This window comes from Sminthopsis crassicaudata, chromosome 2 (genome assembly GCF_048593235.1).
Source record: "Sminthopsis crassicaudata isolate SCR6 chromosome 2, ASM4859323v1, whole genome shotgun sequence".
NCBI lineage: Eukaryota > Metazoa > Chordata > Mammalia > Dasyuromorphia > Dasyuridae > Sminthopsis > Sminthopsis crassicaudata.
Genome location: NC_133618.1, coordinates 47,275,249 through 47,288,505, shown reverse-complemented (window position 1 = coordinate 47,288,505; position 13,257 = coordinate 47,275,249). Strand labels below are relative to the sequence as shown.

At 37.2% G+C, this 13,257-nt stretch overlaps 1 protein-coding gene across 1 annotated transcript in view; it reads left to right on the top strand.

The window, feature by feature from the left end:
* Positions 1–13,257, top strand: part of TANGO6 (transport and golgi organization 6 homolog) — a 190,183-nt gene that overhangs the window by 90,809 nt on the left and 86,117 nt on the right. Inside the window, 1 exon segment of the mRNA XM_074286127.1 lies at positions 7,746–7,886. Coding sequence (XP_074142228.1) covers positions 7,746–7,886 — 141 coding nt within the window.

The window sequence follows — 13,257 nt, the reverse complement described above, 5'->3', positions numbered from 1 at the left end:
CTACCTACCTAGCTATTAAGTTCATAATAATAAAAATAATTTTCAAAAATGTTATTTAATCTCTTATTTGGTATCTCTTATTATAGGTATCAAAATACCTATAGCAATTGCTTTGACTCCCCTCTCTTAGTCAAGAACTAAGGTATCAATAAATAGATAGTTATGGTACAATTGAAATTAAAATTAAAATTCTCAGCTTCACTAGAAATGATGGTTTTGTTTCTACAACCCATTCACAACCTGAATGACCCAATTATGTTTTGTTAACCCTGCCATGGCCCTTTTGGAATTAAGTCTAACACTCAATCATTTTAGCTGGAGTATTACTCAAAACAGCAAATATCTAATTCTTAGGACACCAGTAATAGGAAGTAAAAGTTGAACAGATATGCAAAATCACCTTCCAACTAACTTCACTTTTAGGGATGAAAAGTCTATCATCCTGCTGTAATTTAATTGGTTCTTTGTCTCATAGTTTCAGATGTTTAGAACTAGAAGTAATGTAGCCAGTTAGCTCATTTTATAGGAGAAAAAATTGATATTCAGGGAAGTTCAGTGACCCTTAGGGGACAATTGGATTGCTCAGGGAATAAAAGCAAGCCTGAAGAAAGAAATAAAAATAAGAATAAAAACAAAAAATAAATATCCACAGGAAGACCCGAGTTCAAATATAGCTTTAGACACTGACTCACTGTGTGTCCCTGGGCTTAATATCTGTTTGCCTCAGTTTCATCATCTATAAAATGGGGATAATACCAGCAGCTGCTCCCCAGGATTGTTGTGAAAATTAAATGAAATTGTAAAGTGCCTAGCACACCATAGGCACTATGTAAATGCTTATTCCTTCCCTCATTCTACCTCCTTTTTTTCCATAGCACCACCACTTTTCTCACTTAACTAGTAACTATTTCATTTCATTCACTATTTTATTGCATGTCTCCTGAACTAGGGCTAAAGGGAAAATGGAGAAGTAGGGGAAAAGAAGAAATGTATTTGTTTTTTGTTATTTATTTTTTAAAAGAGGAAAACAATCTTGGAGTGAGAATGATGAAATGGAGGTCAAGGGCAATTAAGGAGGGAACAGAAGGCAGAGAGACAAAGGGAGGTCAGTCAGAGAGTCACAAGTCTGAATAAAAAATACACAAATTCTAGAGTTTGCTTGTAAAGCTTGCTGAACATGAATATTATTGAAATAATCAAGACTAAAAAAATCACAAACTTAAGCATCAGGCAGATACACATCTTCAAAGATACTGCTAAGGACCAAAAAAGTATTTTAAATGGAAAGCTTAATGCTAGTGCCTTTTCTCTCTGAAAATCCTGTCTCTATAATTTTTGTTCATAGTTATTTGTATGTTGGCTTTTCCCATTAGAATATTAACTTTTTGAGGTCAGGGACGAATCTTTTGCCTCCCTTTGTATCCCTAATGCTTAGCACAAGACCTGGCACACAGTTAGCATTTAATAAGTGCTAGGTTGACTATTATTAATTTTTTTTATTTTATTTTTATTTCCAGTTAAATACAAAAACAATTTTCAACATTGACTTTTTAAAATTTTGAATTCCAAATCTTCCTCCTCCCTTTAAGAAGATAAGCAATTTGATATAAATTATACATATATACTATTTTTCCCATTGAATTTTAATAGAATGGTTAGCAATTTAATACAAATTAACTTATACTGTTTAATAGTTTTAAATGTATAACTAATATTCATTCCTCAGGACTCAGTTCCCTTCTTTGAAACCTTCACAAAAATAGCTAAAACCCTAAAACAAAAAGAGAAAGTGTTATTTGCAGGAGTTTTGTTGACAGTAAATCTGCAGAGAACATTTAACAACTTTTCCTCCCTACTGGCCTAGGAATATCCATGTCAGCGTAGTGCTCTGGGGGTTTGGAGCCTGCAGCCCTCAGTTCAAATCTATATGTGAGAATCTAAGAACATCTGTTACTCGCCCCTACCTTGATTAAAGGAAGAGGCTGGATTTGCAAATCTCTTCCATTTTTTCCATCCCTAAATTCCATGTGATTTATTTTTCAGAAAGAGACTGATAGGGAAATGGAACAACTGGATGGTGACAGAACTGAGACAGGTGCAAATGGAAACAGCTGATGATTCCATTTGCTGTGCTCCAGCTGGTTCCCTCATGATGAGGAATTGTCATCCTCTGGTGACCGCTGTGACTCTACTGCTGAAAAGCTGGATGTGCGTAGATCCTGTTTGATAGACAAGATGCAGCACCTGAGTACAGCTTTTATTAATGAACAGTTGCTTGGAAACTAGGTCATGATGGCAACTATCCTGCCTTAAGGTGATGGTTATCTTGTTAATTGCGAAAAATTCCCTTTTAGTTAGAAAAGAATATATCCATTATTTCCCTTTTCCTAAAGCTGCTAATTGGCAGATAATCCTAAGTATTGGGGCTTTCACAGTATTTGAAGGGTCTTTAACAGCATGTGACAAGATTGCATTTCTGACAAGGAACACATATGCACATATTAACTGATAATCTTATAAACCTATTCACCCTGACTTGCCTCTGACTTGGTTTTGGAAATAATGGAAATAGAAATGGAATAATGGAAATAATTTTTGCTAGATATTATTTAGTTGACAGAAGTCACAGTCTTTGTTCAATGTCAGATTTGCTTGTAATTAAAGATAGTCAAACTAGGGAGGAACTCAGAGAATGATATATTCATTTAGCACAAAAGATTTTTATCTGTCTTGGTATTGTACCACTTAGACCTGGTGTCTTAACACTTAGAATCAATTGGGCCAATCATCTCATTTTACAGATAAGGAAATCTAGTCTAGAGCAATCCAGTGGCTTGTCTGGGGCAAGGTACTGTGTTAAGCACTTTTTTATAAATATCTCATTTGATCCTTGTGAAGTGTGTGCTAGTATTATTCCCATTTTATAGTTGAAGAAACTGAGACAAAGAGAAATAAGTGACTTCTCCAGTATCATAAGGCTAGTATTTGAAATTGGATTTAATGAGAACCTGAATAGTGCTTTTTTACAAATGAGAAATTTAATATGGTACTCTTACTAAAAGTTCAATAGCACTTTTAAATCTTAGAAGATATTAATTACTCTTATTTGTATAGTACGAAGTGTTTTCCTCACAGTAGTCCTGTCAATTGTGGCTAGCAAATAGGTTATTATCCCATTTTATAGGAGAGAAATTAGAAGTAACTTGCCTCTTGCTACATAGCCCGGGAATTGAAGTCCATTGCTTTTCTTCTGCTACATCATGCTGAGGATCCAAGTCTTCTCTGTGACTGAGAAGTTTCTGTTTTTGATTGCTTTAGCATAGAACTCCATCTTCTCCCCATTATCTTCCTTGGTGAATTTGGCTGAAAAGATCTTTTTTTGTTGTTCTTTCTTTGTTTGCACATGATATATTGGTGACGGTGAAAACTACCATTTTGTTCCCAGATGTAGCTGCTGTTTGTACACTCTGACATTGTTTGCTACTTTGCCTTTCTGACTCTTGTTTTTCCCAATTGTCTGTATGAAGATTACTAAAAACTAAATAGCACAGTCACTGGGGTGTCTATAGATATGCCAAGTCATATTTCCACCCGCCCAATTCCATTGCCGTTGCCTTTTGCAATTTTGGAGGACTTTTCAAGATTTTAAATTGTATGTCAAGCAGACATCTCAATTGCATTATGCCCGAAACAATTCATTACCTCTCCCCCTAAACCCTCCCTCCCTTCCTGCACTTTCCCCATTCCTCTGGAGGGCATCACCACCCTCCCAACGGAGGAGTCTCACTCTTATCTCACCCTCCGTAGGCACATTGTTGCCAAGGCCTGGCGGTTTCACCTCTGGAGCATCTCTCAGAGTCACCCTTTCCCTTCTCCGACACTGGCCATACCCAGGTACAGGTGCACGGTACCTTCTGCCTGGGCAGTACGACTGTTGTAATAACACGCTGGTGAGGTCTCCCCACTGAGGTCAGTCATGAAAGAGATTTTCTTAAAATTCAAGTCGAACCATGTCATCCCCTACTCAGGAGGCTCTAGTGGCTCCCCGTGGCCCCCAGGATCGATGCACAGTGCTCTGTTTGGTGTTCAGAGTCCTTCAGCATCTTTCCATCCCACCTTTCCAGTCTTACACTTTACTCATCATGAACCGTCCATCCCGTCACATGGGCCAAACACTCCATCTCTCAGCTCTGGGCATTTTTTTTTCTGGCAATCACCCACTTCCTGTCTTCCCTCAAGTCTCAGCTAAAATCCCATCTTTTATAGGAAAGCTTTCCTTCCTCCTCTTAATTCTAGTGCCATCCCTCTCTTAATTATTTCCTGCATATAGCTTGTTTGTCCATACCCCCTATTAGATAGTGAGCTCCTTAAGGGAAGGAATTATGTTTTGCCTCTTTTTTGAATCCCAGTGGTTAATGCTTGGCACGTGAGTAGATGCCCAATAAATGCTTATTGACTGATTGACAAGATCTGGAGAGCAGTTGGCGCTTTACTCTTTGTATGAGAGACTGCTGCTAAGCTCTGGCAAGTTGCATGTGCCAGATTTCACAATTATCACTTGTTCTCAGGCATCCCAAGCCTAGCATTCATGTCACAGTCTTGCACATTGGCAATCATTAGGGAACTTGATAGACTGAAGGAAAAATGTACAATATCGGGAAATGACCAGATTACACCATCCGTGCTAGCATCGCTCCAGAGTTCCTGAAGGGGAAGCCAGTCCCAGCTTTGAGATTTTTTGTTCCCCAAACCAGAGAGAAGTTGACGTATATTCTTCTAGCTTACCGATTCTGCACTCTCTTTTTGGATAAACTTGAAAGTAGCCTCAGGTAGAGTTTTGTTACAAGTTTTGAGAAGATGATTTGGAGTCTACTGTGGACTCCAGCACTCTTACACAGGGAGGCTCTCTAGGCATTCCATAGCAGGCATTTCCTCTTCTACCTTCGTACAGTTGTCAAAAGAAAAGCGCCTCTTGTGGTTTGGAAAATCAGGCGTTTTTCATAATTTCTTTTTTCTATTTTTAATTTTTTCTGGTTATACATGTGCATTCTTTGGTTTAGTTTTTGTTTTTTTAATAACACATTTCCTTATAAGTCACGTTGGGAGAGAAAAATCAGAACAAAAGAGAAAAATGAGAGAAAAAAAAAGAAGAAAAAGGAAAAAAAAATACATAGTATATGTTGATTTGTTACATTCAGTCTCCATAGTTCTGTCTCTGGATGCAAATGTATAGATTTCCATGGATCACTGAACTGCTGAGAAGAACCAAGCCTTTCAGAGTTGATTATCAAACAGCCTTGTTCCTGTATATAATGTATTCCTGGTTCTGCTTGTTTTGCTCAACATAAGTTCATATAAATCTTTCCAGGCCTTTCCAAAATCAGCTTGTTCATCATTTTTTGAGCAATAATATTCCATTATCTTCATATATCACAACCTGTTCAGCCATTCTGGGCTGATGAACATCTACCCATTTTCCAATTCTTTACCACCACAAAAAAGAGCTGCTACAAATATTTTGTGGACTGGGCTCTGAGCTGGAAGGGACCAATGTCAATGTCCAGAGTCTGAAAACCATGGGACTTGTAGCACCATCATCACACATGTAGAGTGAGGCCAGAAATTTCTAAAGACCACATTGTAGGTTTCTTCTTTCCATGCATTGCCAAGGCTAGACAATACATTGTTGAATAGCCAGCAACTGGGGTGAATCTCCTTGTGCATAATAAAACTGGTCTTTTCCCCTCTTTATAATTTCCTTGGGATACAGACCCAGTAGTGGTACCTCTGGATCAAAGGGCCTATTTTTTCAAGAAATTTTATAAGTTAAATAATATTTTCCACTGGCCTTTTCACTGTTTCATAGGCATTTAAAAAAATGAACTAAGTCAAATTTTTTTATTTCTCACCCAAGGTAAATTGTAACATAATTTGTTTCATAGGAGTAGACTGGTAGCTATTTCCAGAGATTCAATAATTACTATGTTTTCCTTTTCCTTCCTTTCTTGTTTCAACAGTAAACTTCATAGCTTTCTGTATACATACATTCTTTTCTCTATCAAACCAAATGTTCCATAGCAACCCAACTGTTCACTTTGAAGCCATTTTGGGTTTTTTGTTGTTATTGGGTTTGTTTGGTTTTTTTTGGAGGAGGGATGCTATACTTTAGTGGAAATAAGTACCAAAATATGATGTGTGTTAACAAGTATTTTTCCAGTGACTTTTTAAAACTTTTACTAATAAATTTCTCCCAGAAAGTCCTTCTTGTTCCCTCATTGTGACCTAAGAGGGGCCATTGGGTACCTTGAAAATGGATTGCCATCTTTTTCTAATAGAATAAAGATATCATCAAAAAAAACCAGTGGATTGAGAGGCATGGGAGATTCTGACATGCTAAGAAAGCTTTCAAGATGATCCTGGAAACAGATTTTGTCTGTTTGGTGACGACCAGTTTTATGATACACAAAGAGACTCATCCCCAGTTGGCTGGCCACTCAACATTGCATTCTCTAGCCTTGGCAATCCATGGAAAGAAGAAACCTACAATATGGCCTTTAGTTATTTCTGGCCCCACTCCACATGTGCAATGAAGGTAGAAGAGACTGCTACAAGTCCCATGGTTTTCAGACTCTGGACATGAGTTGTCTATCGGTCCTCTCTAGCTCACAGCACAGTCCACGAGTAGCAGTAGTTCATTTAACACTTATCAGCAGGCTCAAAGGTCTCTTCTCCACCTCTTGCCATCCTGCCTCTATCACAGCAGGAACAGAAGTTCTGAAGGGGACGAGCTCTTATAATATCACAAAATGAAAGGGATTACTCCAGTTTATCAGGCAGGAAATTCATTGTTATCGATGTAGGAATCATTCCTAAATCAACCATCTGGATACGTCAGACATCAACTTCTCAGAGCAACATCTAAGTTTGTGTGCAGCTAAAATGAAGAATTAAAATGAGAAAAAAAAAAAGAATAATTAAAATAATGTTAACCTAACTTTTTAAACAAACGATGAAAAAATAGAGGATAAAAGGCATAAAGGATGGGGACACTGATTTTTAGCCTTAATAGCAATATTATTGCCTTCTTTATAGCACACAGACAGCCCCTCGCTCCCCTAATACATTTTGGAGTTGTCAGAGTTCTCATGATGGAAGCAGGCTCTGATTTTTTGAAGCTGTGACAGTGTGTTTGGAGTCCTTGAAAAGGCACTTGGTTTGGAATTAAGCAACAAAAAGCTCACGTGCTAGGTTTGTCACTCACTAAGTCCTTTACTCAATAGCAAGTGTCTGACTTGCTTTGGTCAGGTTGTGAGTAAACCATAGAAGTGACCGTGATCTATCTCCTTATCCTGAGTGGGCTCCTCTGCCCCTCAGAGGGCAGAATGACAAATGGGGAGAGAGGAGAGAGTAAGAGAAAAGGAGCTTTGAGATGGAGGGGTTGCATCTGTGTAATTTCAGGATATCCTGACTCATGACCTGCAAACTCCTGGGACCTTTAAAGATAAGGTCAGCAGATCCACAGTCACTAGTACTGCCACCTGGCCATGGACACATAGAATTCAGCTGCTATTATGGGACAGTCCAAGACATTTTTTTTAAATAGAGCTCCATGTTTCTAAAGAATGGGGGTCACTTACAGAGGCCATATTTCTCTTTGTTCACATCATCATAGATTTGTGGTTAACGCCTCCATTTTCATGACTTTTCCAGCCACAGAAATAAAGCCCTTTTATTTCCCACTCCAGGTGTTGCCCTGCTGGCGGATGTATATCCTGAGGAAATCCTCCCATCCTTGTTGGCACAATATGGGGATAGCCCTGGAAAGCACCCACCAGAGACCAGAATGAAAGTTGGAGAAGCGTTGATGAGGATCGTCCGAGCATTAGGTGAGCATTGGATCTTTTGGTGTGGCAAAAAGTGATCTTGTCTGTAGCACATGGACAGCCCTTCACTCCTTTTAACACATTTTGGAGTTGTCAGAGCTCTCATAATGGAGGCAGACTCTGATTTTTTTGAAGCTGTGACAGGGTATTTAGAGTCCTTGAAAAGGAACTTGGTTTCGGGTTAAATAGCAAAAGCTCACATACCAGGTTTGTCACTCACTAAGTTATTTTCCCACTTTGAATGTTAGTTTTTTTATGTAAAATGGGGCTACACTACTGGCCTTGTGGAGTTACCATAAGGATCAGATGAGGTAATGCATAGGTGGCATTTTAGACCATAGAGGGAGGCAGCATGAGGTAGGAGGAGAAGAGCTGACTGGAAGCCAGCTGGGTGAAGTCTCATCTGCAAGGGACACTGGTCTAGGATCCAGACCACTTAACCTTTCAGTGCACCAGGAAGCTCTGAGCCTGATCTCTAATGGCAAAGAAAGTTTCCTGATATGGGAGTTCCATATAGAACTGAAATCCCAGATCCAGTCCCAGGCTTGTACACTGTAAAGCACAATGCCTTGATTTTGGTATCTTGAAAATGGATTGCCATTGTTTTTCTAGTTGAAAAAAAGATATCATCCAAAAAAATGTTAGCTAAAGAGATGAGTTAGGTGATAGCTTAGATCCACATTCAGTCTCCATAGTTCCCTTTCTGGATGCAGATGTCATTTTGCAAACTAAGTCTATTGGAATTGTCTTAGATCACTATATCATTGAGAAGAGCTTTAAAGTTTATCATAGTTGATCATCATATAATCTTCCTATTATTATGTACAATGGTCTCTCGGTTCTGTTCACTTTACTTAGCATCGATTCATGTACGTTTTTTCAGGCTTTTCTGAAGTCAGCCTGCTGATCATTTCTTATAGAATAATAATATTCCATACCATTCATATCCCATAACTTAATTAGCCATTCCCCAACTGACAGACATCTACTCAATTTCCAGTTTCTTGCCACCAAAAAAAAGCTGCTACAAACAGCAGTTGCACTCTTTCCTTGTTTATGGTCTGTTTGAAATACAGATCCAATAGAGATACTGCTGGATCAAAGGGTTTGCACAGTGTAATATGCCCATTGGGCATAGTTCCAAATTGCTCTCCAGAATAGCTGGATTATTTCACAACTCCAACAATCCATCAGTGTCCCAGTTTTCCTACATCCTTTCTAGCTTTTATCATTATCTTTTCCTGATATCTTAGCTAATCTGAGAGGTGTGAGGTATTACCACAGAGTTGTTGTAATTTGCATTTCTCTAATCAATAGTGATTGAGAGCACTTTCTTATGTGACTATAAATGACTTTAATTTCTTCATCTGAAAATTGTCTACTCATATGCTTTTGCCATTTGTCAATTGGGCAATGACTTACATTCTTATAAATTTGACTTCAATCTCCATATATTTTAAAAATAAGGCCTGTATCAAAAACATTAGCTTTAAAAGTGGTTTCCCAGATTTCTGCTTCCTTCCTAATCTTGTCTGCATTTTGTTTGTTCAAAAACTTTCTAGTTAAGTAATCAAAGTTAGCTATTTACATTTCATAACGTTCTCTATTTCTTATTTGGTCATACATTCTTCCCTTCTCCAAAGATCTGACAGGTAAACTATCCCTTGCTCTTCTCATTTACTTGTAGTATTACACTTTATATCTAAATCATGAACCCATTTCGACTTTAATATAATATGTGAGATGTTATACTGTGCTTAGTTTCTGCCATACTATTTTCTAGTTTTCCCAGCAAATGGTGAGTTTTTCTCCCAGAAACTGGAATCTTTGGGATTATCAAACAGTGGATTACCAATGTCTTTAACTATTTTGTCTTGTGTTATCTAACTTATTCCATTGATCCATTATTCTGTTTCTTAGTCAGTACTAAAACCAAATGGTTTTGATGATTGTCTCTTTCTAACATAGTTTTAGGTTTTATACATCTAGTCTATCTTCATTTGCAGTTTTTCTATTAATTCCCTTGATATTCTTGACCTTTTGTTCTTCCTGATGAATTTTGTTGTTATTTTTTCCTAGCTCTATAAAATAATTTTTTGGCAGTTTGGTTGGTCTGGCACTGATTAAAGTAGATTAATTTAAATAGAATTGTCTTTTTTATTATATTGGCTTTGCTTACCCAGGAGCAATCAATATTTTTTTCAATTGTTTAGATCTGACTTTATTTGATTATGTAACTGTGTTCATATTGTTCCTAGTTTGTTTTGGAGACTCCCAGATATTTTATATTCTGTCTAGTTATTTCAAATGGAACTTCTCTTTCTACCTCTTGCTGCTGGGCTTTGTACATATCTCGTTTGTACGTAGTTGTTTTCTTATTGTAGCCTCCCCATTGTGCAGTGGGCTCTTTGAGAACAAGAACCTTTTTTTTTTCTTTCTTAGCACATGGTGGATATTTGATCATTGCTTTTTGGCTTGTTGACTTGACTTGAATCAGCATAACCTTCAAGAATCTCATCACCATCACAACCAAGCCACTGGAAAAAAGCTTTAGTAGAGGCAGGCTGCCTACTGGAATTAACTGGTGCACTCATTACTGTAAGTTGTTATCATCCTGAGTCGCCCTAGGCTTATCTGTCACTGAGTAGGCGGCTTGCTGAGGCATTCAGATATGGCCCATGGGAGAAATGTCCTGGGAGTATTTTGTTATGTAGTGGGGCTGCCCCCTGACTGTGCTTTTGTATATCAGATCAGTGGAGGCACATGCTTCCGCAGTAAACACTGGGGCTGAAATATTGACTGGTCCTTCTCTTTTATGGCAGGTACAGTTGTTGGCCTTTCAGTTGTTTTAAAGCCAGCAGACAGCATTTTCTCCTTAGGTGTGGCTTTATCTGCCCTTTGCTATAGTTTCATCACGTATCCACTGGCAGAAATACCCAAGACTAAATTAGAAGCAGTGATCTCAACACCAATTTTAATAATTGACCTGGGAGCTTAAGTAAAACTTGTGAATTTTACTGCTTACCCAGGAGAAAGCGCTGGAAACGTATAAATCCTCCTCCTCCTCAATCTTTCCACCAGGTTAACCACATTTCTCTCATTCATCCTCTCCTTCAAAAAGCATCTATTATACACCCACATTCCCATCCCTGTCCTTCACTGTACCTCTTCCTTCACTATTTCCATCATCTCTTCAGTCAAATTTAGGATCTCTGTGTTTCCAGTTAACCTCTCGGACTGAAGACCACAATTCTTGAACTCAGAGAGCTCTATAACACAACATTTCAATTCTGTGAGCATTTAAGTACCTATCACTAAGTGCCAAGCACTCTGGTAGGCAGAGGAAGAAGAAAGATGGATTGCTGGGCTACATGCCTCCAAGACCCAGAAATAGCCTGAAGGGAATCTGTGAAGGAAGTGAAAAGTAAACTTACCACTCTTTGAAAAAAGTTAAATAAATAAAGAGCTTTGTTTTCCTTATTACTAAATTTGGGTCTTAGACACACAACTTGGGTAGTCACAAGGTGCTGAATGTTGAGGGTTATTTAATAGTAAGTGTGAATCGTAGGCTCTGAATATAACAAGTTGGATTCTAAGTTCTGTCTTTGGCTTTTATATATCAACACTGTCCACGCTGAGGCAGGTGTTCACCCTTCCAATGAAAAAATCTCTTCCATTTCTGCTGTGTCCTTAATTAGCCTTCTGCTGCCGGAATGGTTCATAACTAACCAGTTTAGAAGATGCATGTTGACTTGTCTCCATTAGGTTGTTCAGGTAGTTCTAAGACATGCCTTTAAAACAGATACTATAATTAGTAACATTTCCAAAATAGTCTTCTTGTGTTTCAAAGCAAATTCCACCAATTCTCAAAGTATTAATCTTTCTGGGCTCATTCTTCCAAATATCGAACTATAAACACAGCCTGGCTTATGCCAAAGTTTCTAATTCATATTGCCAACTCCAGGTGCATAGAGGGGGTAGCTTGTTTAAATCCTTTAAGTGAAATTAAAGCCTTTTTCTGCAGTGATAACCAGTCTTAGAACGTATTCATAACCCAGTGGTACAGGGGAAATCCCTGTAATCCCTCAATATGATTTTTCAGCATCTTCCTTACTTATATGCCCCATCTTTGCCTTGAACCCCATATTACTCTTTCTTCATACGAAGTGAAGAAGAGATGGTGAACAACTTGTTGGGAGTCAAACGCAGTATGCTACTATCCGTTACTATCACTATACGAACTAGCAAGTCAGCAGTTCTTTGGTCTCTCTTCAAAAAATATTTAAAATATTGTTGATAGGTATTAGTCTTAACCCTTGGTAGCCTAACTCTGTTGTATTAGGATTTTTGTAGTAAGGTTTCCAAGAATATAATTTGAACTAAATTTATCATCATAGTAAGAGACTTTATAACTCAATTATATTGTATTTATGCTTCAACTTAATTTGTCAATGATTTTTTTGATATAGAGACTATTATTATGTGTACATGGTTTATTCTTGCTTACGGACATGTTTAACTGAAAAAATCAATCCCAGTGTAGTATCGAATCCCAGTTACTCTTTTTTCTCCATATGTTCCTCTTATGTAGTGTGAAGCAAATGTTGATCAATAATAGCTGTTATGAGATTTCATGGTTTTTTGTTTGGGGTTGGTTTTTTTAATTTTAAAAAAAATTGAAATCCTACCACTAAGCCCAGATTTCCAAAATGGAAATTTTTAAAATTTATTTTCTTTTAAAAATGATGACTGATATATTTTGGTTTTTTGTCACCTATATATTATCATATATCAGACCCTCTTCTCCTTTTCAGAGAAAAATCTCATGAAAGAAAGAATTTTTAAAAGGGAAAAGAAATAATTCAGAAAAAATTAATCAGCAGATCAATAAAATCATATATATATATATATATATATATATATATATATATATATATATATATATATTCTACACCCATAGTCCTTTGCAAAGAAGAATTCTTCTTTGGGACCAACCTTGGTTATAATTTCATAGTTTTCATGGTGTTCTTTTTATTTAAAATGTTTTAAATTGACAAGCACTTATTCTTCTCCTTCCTATCTCCTCCCCTTACTGGGAAAGAAAAAGAAAAAAGAAAAACAAAAGTTTTATAACAAATATGCATTGTCAAGCAGAAAGAATTCCTTTATTGATTATATCCCAAAAAGTATATCTTTTTCTGAATATTTAGTCCATCACCTTTCTCTCAAGAATAGCTTCTTCAGTATCCCTACTGTCATGATTAGTCATTTTGTTTATTAGGGTTTTCAATACTCAGTTATTTATTTGAACAACACTGTTGTTATCACTTTAATGCTTCTTCTGTTGCTGCTCACTTCATTCTGCATCAGTTTA